This window comes from Alosa pseudoharengus, unplaced genomic scaffold, assembly GCF_046254945.1.
Source record: "Alosa pseudoharengus isolate Yale_2024_CS ecotype anadromous, Long Island Sound unplaced genomic scaffold, YU_APseudo_1.1 YU_APseudo_1.1_scf_1, whole genome shotgun sequence".
In the NCBI taxonomy this organism is placed as follows: Eukaryota; Metazoa; Chordata; class Actinopteri; order Clupeiformes; family Clupeidae; genus Alosa; species Alosa pseudoharengus.
In genome coordinates, this window is record NW_027468564.1 from 52,484,878 (window position 1) to 52,497,475 (window position 12,598).

The window sequence follows — 12,598 nt, forward strand, 5'->3', positions numbered from 1 at the left end:
CTCTGTTTGTGACAGTCTATAACTCTGTCTGTGTGTGTATGACTGTGTGTGTGTGTGTGTGTTTTCAGTAAAAGAGAAAGAGTGAGGGGGGGAGAAGGGTGTTGGGTTAAAGCAACAGGGTGCACAGTCAGGGGCCAGCTGTGTGCAGGAAGAGGCCCAGCAGGAGTACTCCACCCCACCCCTCGCCTCTCTATCTCTCTCTCACACACACACACACACACGGCATCTCCAGCAGCTCTCCATGGCACACTGGCGCCGGCATTTGCACTGACATCATCAGCATCTTCTGCACTCTAGATTCAGCATGAACTCATTGCTCCTCATTTGACTGCTCCCTCTTGCCCTTGCACCAGTCAAAGACACTGTTAGCAGTCCTTACATGCCACAGACTTAACACTAACATAAACACTAAAGTATGATCTACTGTATAGTGTTACAAGGAACACAATAAGTAGAACATAAAGACGTTCAGTGTAGACTTGACTTGATGAATGTAGAATGAGTTCTACAGAGCAGCTTCATATGAGTCTATTACAGCTGTGACTCCATGGAGCATTGAGTCATGAGACAGAACATCCTGCAGATGTGACTCCACGGAGCATTGAGTCATGAGACAGAACATCCTGCAGCTGTGCAGTGGACGGCCCTCTGGGCTGGAAATGGCCAACCGGCACTGGAGAACACTGGGGCGTCAGCATGTTGTGGTGCACCTGCCGTACCATCAATTACACACCTGTTGGATGGCAGCTGGACTGGAAGTCACTGTTTCCTGCACACTGAGAGGAATTTGGTGGAGTCATGCAGGCTGGACTTTGCTCACAGGCAGCTGACTTTTTTCAAAGTTTGTATTGGCATATGGATTTTTACCACAATGGATACACAGACCGACTTTTGAGTCCCCCTAGGAGTTTTTCTTAAAGATAATGTTTTAAGCTCCTTTTGTCCAGTGTCCTCAATTTTACTAACCACTTGCCACATCTCGGGTTGTTATGGAAACAACGTAGCTAGTGCATATATGGCAGCCCATTGTATGAGGAAACATTTCACACTTTTAGTACACTGACTAGGCATACTCCCCTGATTGTTTTCACAAAGTCAAAATAATACAATACAACACAACACAATATAATATATAAAAGTTATTTGTGGGTTGTACTATGGGCCATTTGTGGCATACTGGTGAGGGCTTGGGGCTTGGAGCCGAGGGTGGCCGGTTCGATCCCCGACCAGTGGGTACGGCCGAAGCACCCTTGAGCAAGGCACCTAACCCCTCACTGCTCCCCGAGCGCCGCTGTAGCAAGGCAGCTCACTGCTCCGGGTTAGTGTGTGCTTCACCTCACTGTGTGTTCACTGTGTGCTCTGTGTGTTCACTAATTCACGGATGGGATAAATGCAGAGACCAAATGCCTTCTATAGTATACTTGGCCTAGAAACCTGATTTAAACCTGATTTACATTAAAGAGCAGTGTTGGTACCACCATTTTGTACTTGTTACTGTGAAAACTGCCTTCAAATAATCTGTCACGTTAATTATTTTCAGAATGAACATACCGACACAAGCAATGGACACAATTGATTGCTGTTAAGTTCCAAATAAAAATGCAAAAGACTACATTTAAATTTTCAGAAAATGTAAAGGCACAATGAAACAATATTTGGTACTTTGAAGAGAATGAAAGAGAAACAATGGAAAATGAAAATGAAGCTGAATCTTCTATTGAGTGATTGCTAATACGATTCATGCTGACTAACTCTTTCGGCTAAACCAAACGTTTGGACACACACATATTCATAGTTTTTTTTTTATTTGATTCCTTTTTTCCTAAATTGTACAACAATACCTACAACATTCAAAGTATGTCAGAAGGCAAAGGTCTCTAGAAATGTATTATTTCCATGCACCACATTTCATAGTCTTCACTATTTACCTCTATGACAACATTGCTGATCATTTATATTATTAAAACCAACTTCATTCTTTTCAATTAAAATCAGTGAAAGACAAGCAGCTAACAAATGCTCACAATGTATGGGAAATCCATCAAGGCAGTTGGAAATCCATTCCAGCTGACTATATAAAGTTGGTTGAGAGACTGAGCAAAATGTCTGTCCCTTGAAGAATTTAAGATATTGAAAATGTAGCTTTATTTACACTTTTTGTTTGCTTACAACATGAATCAATGTCAGCTATTTCATAATAATAACCACCTACTCAGACACATAAAAATAAAGATAAAGATAAAGAAAAAAAAACATACATTTGAGAGTTAGTGTGTCCAAACTGTTGACTGGTTTGACTGGTAGGATATGTGTACTTCTGTTTTTGTACTTCTGTCTTGGCACGCTGATTTAAACTCATCTTGAAGGCTTCACGCATGGTTTCCGCTGATGTCTCAACAGGAACTTTGATCTGTGACAGAATGGTGCCTTGTGAGTTCACCTGGATTTGCAACTTGTAATACTGCTGATCATCCCTGGTAAACACTTCCTGTAAGTCGATGCGAAGGTCCCCTGACATTAACAAGTTGGACCTGGATTGGTTACCCAGGCCTTGGTTGTTCCATCGGTCAATTAATTGTAACGCTTCTTTGCGTAACTTCTTGTTGGGCTCTGCTATGGCCTTGTGATCGGTTTTTACACTGAAAACAACTTTCCAGGCATTCTCCTCCCAAGTACAGTACTCTCTCGATGTATTAGAGTGTTGTTTACGGCATTCTTGATAACTGACCATTCCGCAGTAATCCCAATGATTACTGCTTGTTGTGTAGCACCAGCTATAACTGTAGCCATAGGTTCCGCACTCGTGATTTGGGCGACATGGTTCGCCTTTGTAGGTGAGGTCAGACAGAGGTGAGCAGTAGTCCCAGCTATATTGAGTATGGCACCAGAAGTAATCCCCATGCTCATGGTACCGACAGTCATCAATGCACTCCTCCAGATTGTAGGTTTGGTACCTCGTTGCCTTTGGCTCCACTGGTGCACAGTAGTCCCAGCCTCCTTTCTCCAAGTAGCACCAGTAATAATCTCTATCATATTTGTTACAGGGATAATTCTTGATACATTTGTTCCCCTTGTAATCAAAATTATTTCTCGCTGAGCAGTAGTCATACCCCTTTTGGGTGTGGCACCAGTAGTAGTCATAACCCCGCTTTTCACAGCCATCATAACATTGCACATCATAGTTGGAGGTGTAATGCTTTGTGTACACCGTCACCTCTCCACAGTATCCCCAACTTCCCCAACGGTCTGTGTTACACCAGTAGTAGCTATAGCTGTGCGTCGCACAAAGGCCTTCACACACGTATCCTAAATAATCTTTCCCCATGTTTGGTGAGCAGTAATGTAGTTCTTCTGTTCCGTCTGCCATGCGTACTTTGCACTGGTGGATTGAAGACAGACTCTTACGCTGGCAGTCCTCAACGCACAGTACTCCGAGGTGGCTCCAATATATCCTTGCGGAGGTGGGCCATGGTGAGGAGCAGAGGGAGATGAGGAGGAGCAGTGTGGGGGGGCGCCTCTGATACGCCATTCAAGCTGAGCACTGGAGAGAGGGGAGAACAGAAGATGGGGAACACACTCCACATGCTCATGTTTTGCACCAAACAGTTCATTTGTAAGAATTATGTGAGTAAAAAAACAACAGAAATATCACAGTAAAAGTACAATCACTTGCATGTGTGCATGTGTGTGTGCGTACCTGTTTGTGTGTGTTCATGAGTACGTGTGTTTGTGCATGCATAGTGTATAGTCACTAAATGTACACATATATTAATTTATTTTATGGTACCCCATGAATTGGAATTCCACAAAACTTGGCATGCATTGACATAATGGATAATAACTACACTTCAAGTTTAGTGCAATTTTGACCATGGATACCTGCAACTACAACACCTCATTTTTGCTTTTTCATTTTTAACTAGGTGACGCTATACATCAAATGAGTGGTTATGGGATGGGTTGACATGGCCCCTTGAGACCAACATACAAAAAATGTGGTCCTGCTAGGCCCCACGGTTCTCGAGATATTCACAGAAAACTGTGTCTGCCCTACCCTCCTTTCAGGAGGAAAAAAACTCTGACTAAACCTATATGACCGCCGATTTGCTGTGCTATGGTCATAATAAATCAACATTTCTTGACGTATAGGCAACATAAATGATATATGACACCTTTAAGATTGTGTGAACATCTTGTGGAAAACTGTAAATACGAGCGTCAACTTCAAACCTACATTTTTGCCCTGGGTGCTCTGCACTCTGTAATTTTAAATTCAATTGAAAAAATGTATAGGCAACATAACTTGCATACAGCACCTTTAATTAAACAACAACAACAACAAAACATGAATGTCTTTTCTAAGGACCAGGAGACATGACTTACCTTTTCCTTTGTACAGTAGAGAAATAGATGAGAAGATCTTTGTTAGGAAGTGAAGACTACTGTCCCAGTGTACTGACTCTCTCAGTCTGACAAACTGCTGTATGATGACCGTGTCACTACTTATACACAAACACGTTTTAACACACACCACAGACATACCGCACATCATCTCACAACGTCGCTGCTTCTAGATTCTTGTAGAACTAGCTGTGGTTAGGTACTCTCTGTCAGCAGACCCTGTGAGGTGTTAATTATGTTCCCACGTCTGGTCACGTACACGTTTGCATAGGTTCCTCATTACAAAAATGAACTGCACAACAGCAGTGCGATTGTGAAATGAAAGCTAGTGTGCATATCACAACATGAATTGATTTGTGATGAATTTATTCAGTAGATAACTATATTTTTGCAACTGCATAAAACTAGGGATAGGCCTCAGATTAAGGTTATGCAAACACTGAGTGAAAGTGCTATAAGTGAACTACAAAAGGCTTTGTTCTGTTTTTGATGCCAGGAAGACTGAAAACTGTTGTGGTTGGGGCTAGTCTGGTGAGATGTAACTGTTAGAAGCCCTTGTGCAGCTGGTCACGTATAGCTTCCCCCTAAACCACTTTCCTCCTGCTCATGCACTTTCATTTTGTCATCACAGCATCATTAAGGGATCTTTAAGTTACTAAAGCATAGTCACTGTGAAGTGACCTTAGTACTCAGATTAAGGGTGTAAGTTTTAGCTAAAGTGCATGTTGATATGGCTCTGCTCAATTTCTCCTCTTGTAAGCAAATGAATACTAATACCACATAACTAGAATGTCCATAATAACTAGAATGTCCATAATTAGACTCATTGTAACTGTTAGAATCCCTCATGCAGCGGTGTGGTGACCTTAGTAGTCATTAACTATTCATACTGGTAGTCTGGTAGGAAGGGGGAGACACCTGCACCCAAAATGTATATTTTTTAACCTAGTTTTCTGTAATCCTTAAGGTGTCTAGTAAAGGAATTTTGATGTTCTCCACGCAAATTATTGTCCCGCATCTGATTTTTTGTACCATCTTTTGTGTCCGTGCTTGATTTTCAGCTGTGGAAAATGAAAACTTTAAATCTGAATGTAGCAGCTAGGGCGAGGTTTTTTTTTTTTTTTTTTTTGAGAACGGCACTAACAGCCAATCACTGTAGCCAGACTAAGCCACCCTGGGCCTAGCACCCAGAGAATGAGTTAAGAGAACACACAATTGCACACAGGTTCGTATACACGAGACAGAGTTCCAGGGAAAACATGACCAAGTTTATTGAACTGAAGCCAGGGAAAAGGAAGGGGGGATAGCTGCAAAAAGACAACACTAATCCAAGTTAGGAAAGTACAAAAATATTTATTATGTTGTCTTGTTGCTCTTTTATTTTAAAACTGATCACAACTAGCAGGTTCCATAGGGGAGGCATGATGGAGCAGGATGAGCAAGGCAGGGGCATACCTGGGGGAGGCAGACTACTGATAATGTGCACTAGAGCCCACACACATGCACACGCACAGCAAGAAAGATCAAATAGTAACACCGCAGACCACAGCAAACATTCTGATAATTCACACCAAAATGTGCATCTTTACTGCACCACCACTAAGTGACTGACTAGCCTCCCGCCAGCGAGAACCCTGCCTGCCAAATTAACAAACAAATGAAAGTTGTTGCTCCCAGACTCTATGGATAGGCGGACACTGGATAACTAAGATAAAAGTAAAGTAAAAGTAAAGTAAAACAAAAGGGTACAAGTACAATGCAGGCAGTTGTCAAGTGCAAGCAAAGCTAAACAGAAACCAAACCAAACAAAAACTAAGACAAGACAAGACAGCAGCACAACCTACGCTGAGGGCAACGCGGATGGAATAGCCGTGATACCTGGAAGACAAACAAAATACATCAACCCTGATACCATTTCCCCAAACATCCATTTATTTTAGAGCTATACATACCCATATTCTTCTCTATGCCAATTTTCCCACTGACAGCAGATGAGGATAGCATATCCATCCCTCTACAGGGCTACAGAGAAATGGAGTTTAGCTAAACCAAGCACATTTTAGTCTACAGCATTAGGGCAGCAACATACCTGATGGTCGGTAGACCCCAGTGCTCAGCCGAGGGACAAACTGTGGAACCTACCGAGCTTCTTGCTGTAGAGCTCCTAAAGTAGCACATGGTGGGCCTAATTGAATGATTAGCCCCACCCACTCATTAGCAGAGGGGCCAGGAGAGACCAGGAGGAAGAGCAAGCAAGCAGACAAGGTCTGCCTGCTACATGAACAATACATCCTACAGACACAATCCAACCCATTTTCTCTTTGTCTTTGCATGAGGAATTGATAAACGCAAAAAAAAAATCTGTGACATTGGATCACTGGAACTCCTCCCATATGGACCCTATTGATTTACTGTATGATTTCTAACTTTTGTATTTTTTACAGTCTTTAAGATGTCTTATAAGCAAATGTTGATGATCCCTACTTGAAATATTGTCACATGTTGGTCCAAATCTCTCTCAACATCTCCCATAATAATGAGTCACTATTCAAACCGTTATTTTACCGGTATGATATGTATTTAAACAAAAACATAGTCAAAATGTGTATATATATGGTATTACAATAAACTGAAATAGAAAAAAGTGTTTCTAATCAAATCTCAAAAGGTCAAGGGCAATGATGTCTATTCATCATACAGCAGGTCTCTTGCTCCTCGTCTTCTTCACCATCTCCATCCATCTCCTTGACTGTTTCCTCCAGCAGCAAGTGAAGTGGGGAGGATAGGTCCACAAGACCACACTGGTTCCAGGGTACCCTCTTCTGTCTTTTCCCAGCTTTGGCCAGGATCATGGGGCTTGGGAAGCCAGAATATTGGTATGGCTGCTCTCTTGTAGATGGCCAGACGGTGGTTGACACGGTTGATGTGTGGGACCAGGTTGTCTCTGCAGGGCGGGATCCGGGATAGATCCACCTTGGATCTGGTGGTAAGCGTCTCATCCTCTCCAATCATTTTTTGCACCTTGTTCACAGATTTTTGTGGGCCTGGCCATACATTATACATGTAAATGCCTCGATGTCCTCCACCACATCTGGCTCCACAGACCACTGATCACCAAGTTTTCTGAGGACATAAATAATTATAGTATTACAAAATCACAATGTATCAATACAGATGCAGATGCTTTGCTGCCCCACACCTAGCATTTAACAAGTAGCATTTTACAGAGTTGTGTCTTGTTCTCATCATTTGCCAGGAAGAGTTTGAAGTCACTCGGCTTCCTTGTTGCAGGACCACCTATGATATACAGTACCGCTGGGACATGCCATGACGCAATCTCTCTTTTGACAGAATCATCATGAAAGGAGTCCAAAATGCTTCTTAGCCACCATATGGTCAAGGGACAGGAGACAAATTCCCTCGAACGTTGGTGGGAGGTTCATCAAGGCATGGAAGAGTGCATTGCCATCCTGGATATAGAAAGATATACATACATATATACAGTATATATATATATATATAGAGAGAGAGAAATTGGAAAAGTGAGTACCGCATCCGCTCATCAAGGTTGAGGGGTTGATCCAGGTTTTGTGATGGTCCTGAAGTTGTGCCTTATCCGAAGGATGCTTTCTACATCCAGGATGGCAATACACTCAATGAAACGTTATATGACTTTTTTTCGGGTTGAATGGTGGCCGTCTCGCTTCCCCTTGAAGGAGGGTGTGTGTGTTTGTGTGTGTGTGTGTGTGTTTGTGTGTGCCTGCATGTGCGTATACGTATGCCTACATGTCTACTGGGTGTGTCTGGGTCTATGCTTATGTGTGTGCGTGTGTGTTTACTGTATGTCTGTGTGTGTGTCTGTGCTTTGTGTGTGTGTGTTTGTGTGCGTGTGTGCCTGCATGTATCTTTATCTAAGTGTTTGCAGGGCCTAAATTTCAGCGAGGGATTTCGGGTATAGCGCATAATCTTTTCAAGTCCCGCAACTCTAGCCATCATAATGTGAGAAATTCCTGCACACATTTTACAGCGCTATCTGATAACGTTAAACTAATAATGGAACGGTGTGAATGCGGGACCGGACGGACCAACTTCTGTCTCTCCCCATGCAGAGACAAACACACGCGCACAAAACTACTTTGCAGGTGCGAGCTCTCGCTCTCTCTCGCAGCAGGACTTGTCACTGCTGAAGTCAAATTATGCTACTGTACGTGCTTCCACATCAACTGCTAACCGACAGGATGGGAAAACAAAAGTTTAGCGATCAGAAACTGTCAGGAATTTTGCAAACACAGTTTGATTACATAGAATGGCCATGAGACGTGAGGGGACATGGATGTGTTCTCCATTTGAGGAACGTAATCGATTGCAGACGTGCACAGACAGCTACAGGCACAGAGTGCATACAATAGTAGGCCTATTTTCATTTTCTAGAGTGCGCATTCATTACGTGAAAGATGCTTCAAGTTCATACCAAAACAGCGATCAAACATCAAATCAAACATATCAAATTTATCATGACATGTGTTACCACAAACACGTACTCCTATTAGAAAATCAAAACCAAAATCATGTAAGTGTTGTTCTGTATTAAGGAAAATACTATTTCGGTTTGTAAAATGTAGGGCATGGCTTTGCTGCGCGGCGGTCATAATAATAACTATTATTCTTACTGTTATCATTATCATTATTATTAAATTGATGTATAAGTGCAGATCAATCCTAACTGTGAGTTAAGCTTCCCAATGAACAAATCTCTATCTCTCTCTCTATCTCTCTCTTTCTCTCTCTCTCCATTATGTGACCCTATGAGATCATGCATGCATCCCCTGGTGTTGCTTTTATAGCATCCCTCCCACCCCAGTAGTCACAGAGAGGCAGTGTTGGGGGAACATTAGACCCGGCACTGAACTGTTCCCATCTCCAGTTAGATGCGACACTGTTTGGCAGCCTGTGCGTGTGTGCCAGTGCGAGTGTGTGTGTGTGTGTGTGTTTGTGTGTGTGTTGATATCGGGGGAGGAAGAGGAGGAGGAGGGAGCGTGGCTTCATCATAAAGCCATCTAATTGTAATCCAGGACGAAGGGAAAGGGATGGGGACGGAGACGCTGGAGAAGAGGCCACAGGGGTGAGCTTATTGAAGGCGGAAGACGCAGAGTGGGGATGGCTTACTGCACATCTGACACAGCTAAATATGGCCCTTTCCGAGTCACTGCTGATCAATTATTACACAAACACACACACACACACACACACACATACACACACACAAATGTGCAAACTCAAAAACATACACACACACACACACACACACACAAATGTGCACACTCAAAAACATACACACATATGTGTACATGGCAGTACATAATTATGCTCATTTCTTTGTGGACAGTGAGACGAGGACAAATGTGACATGATAGCCCGCTCACGACGTCCACAAATGTTCTCAAGGTTTCTGGCCCTCCCGTCTGCTGAACTGCTGAGCTGCGCTGACGTGCCCCTGTGCTGTATGTTCTCCCTTTCCTCCCTCTCGTGCTCGCAGGGCATCGGGCTGCTTCTATCTCCGGAGAGTGAAGCGTGGATGCGCGAGGGCAGGGGACCCTCGCTGAGGATCAGCCTCGGCACGCTGTAAGGAAAACACAGTGGGGTAAATCATGCAGACTGATGGATCGAGATGAACGGGGGGGGGGGGGGGGGGCAGGGCCAAAGCTCTGCACCTTCAATAAAGGATGAGGGCAGGGAGGGAGCATGGAGACCCCACCACCACCACCACCACCACCCCAATCCAAACAGCAAAAGAGATCCTGCAGAAGATATTGTCAAAGTCACTGTGTGTTAGCATCGGATGCTGCTTTACCAGCCCACTGTGAATGGCACTGGCTCTGATTCACTTGAACTTAAGTCACTTTCATTTAATCCATTAAATGAACTTTTCAACTTTTGTGTGTGTAAGTGTGTGTGTGTACAGTAACACATGGCAAGACCATTAAAGAAGAAAAGAGAGGTAAAAGTGTGTGTGTATGTGTGTGGGGGGGGGGGTACATCAGTGTGGGGACTGGATATACAGGATATAGAAGATCTCTCTCTGTTTTTAGCTTCTTAAATAAATGCTTCAAAAACACATGACCTTTATCTACAGTATAAGGAAAGAGGAGGAAAAGGGGGTAAATAGCACCCTCATACTGTGCTGCACCTCTGTGTCATGTACCCTACTGGTCCTCTGTAAACCCCTGCTTTGCTTGCATCGGATGCACAGACACTGTGTCAGTCTGAAGAGGGACTGTCCACACATGTGAATCACCAACTACCATATTCATCAGTGTTTCTTTCATTGCTTTTATGGATTAATTTTATTTTTATCAATATAAACACTCCTCCATCCACCCACGCCTCTGGCTGCGGTCTCTGAGGGGCACTTCTACAGTAGTACCGACGTTACTGTACAAAAGCCAGGCCTCTGCATCATTCATGAACTCCCCAGTCATTATGGAGGCTCTATTAGAGATGACAAGCCCTTTAAAGGGGGCAGAGAGGAAGAGCAATGGAAGTCGCACACATCCATACATCCAACATCCACACACGCACACACACACACAAACACACACACACACACACACACACATCTGCATACTCACCTGGTTCTCTCTGTCCCACTGATATGCCATTATGCCAGCCGTAGTGTTGCGTGGAGCCCCACTGCATTAGCAACTCTCCTCTCTGGTGGCAGCTGCATCTATCTGGACTGATGAAGCGTGTGTGTCATTGGAGGTGGCATCAGGAGGGGCGTCATGCGTTTGATGCCTTCTCATGTATTTATCATGAGGCAGGTGGGAGCGGCGCGCGGATGAATGTTCCCCAAACCCTTTAACCACAAGCTTTCTGCCTAGTGCCTATACCTCTGTGTTATTCCTGAGTTATTATTATGACCGCCACTAGCAAAGCTAGCGAAGCGGTCATATAGGGATTGTCAAAGTTTTTTTTTTTTTTTTTTTTTTTCCCCGTCATCTACTTCCTGATTTTTTGGTCAACGATACCTGGGACACCGAACCACCGGGGCACATGAAATTTGGTGGGTATGTAGCCCCACTAGACTTTTACGGAAAAATTTCGTTTCGTCCCCGGGGGCCACTCCACCCCCGTGCTGGGCCCCCCGAACCGCAAAAAAAGCAGTTTTTCCTAAATAACTAACTGAACCGTGGCACTGAGGATGAAGAATCTTTTATGGTATGTTGGTCTCAAGGGCCCACATCAACCTGGCCCATAATCACTCATTTGTGATTTGCACCCCCCCGGTAAAAAATGAAAATGCAATATTATTCTGCTTTAATCGCCCTTATCTTCAGTTAAGATGTTCAGAACTGCACCAAATTGTATGTGTATGATTGACCTGGCATTCTCTGGGGGTATGCCAAGTTTCGTATTCCATGGGGGAGTCTAAAAAAAATTAGGTTATGTGTACATTTAGTGACTGTACACTCATTGGCCTGTAGATGGCGGTGCACACATATACACATGCACACACACACAGGCACCCACATACTATCGGTATTAGAACAGCCGATACATAATTACAAATTCAGTAGGATTAAAAGAAAGCCATAATAAATATTCATCACCATCATCATGGCTGCATTTCCAGTATTGGCGATGAGTAGTCGTTTGTCCACTAGATGGCGCATCGTTGCAGTGAGACGTAATTTTGTTGGAAGTTAAAAGTGGGTTGAAAAAACAATGGACGCTTCCTACAAGGACTGTAATTTACCGCAGAGAACGTCTAATAATCATGACGATGTTCACATGAAATGTAATTCCCATTTCTTCTTGAAGCCGACATAAATCTGAGGATGTTTATCGGACATGCTTGGTTTTTACTGCAGGTACGTTAATCTTATAATATCAATAAGGTAACGGTAATGTTACCGTTAGCGTTGGTTGAGTGATGGAGGCCAATTTGATTGATTGCATTTGTAGAAAACTAGAAATGCGGATATACCAAGCAAATTGATAGCAGCACTGTAATTGTATCTTTCGACTGTCATTTGTTGCACGTGCTACAAAAATCATTCTGTGCAATGGAAGATTTACCAACGTTACTGATACAGTTTTGCCTATACATGCGTGAGACTAAGACGCCTGTTTATTTCGTTTTAAGTGCGTGCAGGGTGTGTGAGAGGCAGGGCCGGAGTGGGGCCACTTTTCAGCC

General features: G+C 43.5%; 1 protein-coding gene across 1 annotated transcript; it reads right to left on the reverse strand.

The window, feature by feature from the left end:
• Positions 1-1,900: 1,900 nt before the first annotated feature.
• On the reverse strand, positions 1,901-4,526 carry LOC143112305 (uncharacterized). The gene is made up of 2 exons (XM_076274605.1): positions 4,384-4,526; positions 1,901-3,541 (listed from the first exon to the last, which is right to left on the reverse strand). The coding sequence occupies exon 2, from the start codon at positions 3,527-3,529 to the stop codon at positions 2,213-2,215; it is 1,317 nt and encodes a 438-aa protein (XP_076130720.1). The 5' UTR covers positions 3,530-3,541; positions 4,384-4,526; the 3' UTR covers positions 1,901-2,212.
• Positions 4,527-12,598: the final 8,072 nt, after the last annotated feature.

Coding starts and splice junctions, on each gene's coding strand:
- LOC143112305 (XM_076274605.1), bottom strand. CDS start 3,529: ATGGCGTATCAGAGGCGCCCCCCCACACTGCTCCTCCTCATCTCCCTC.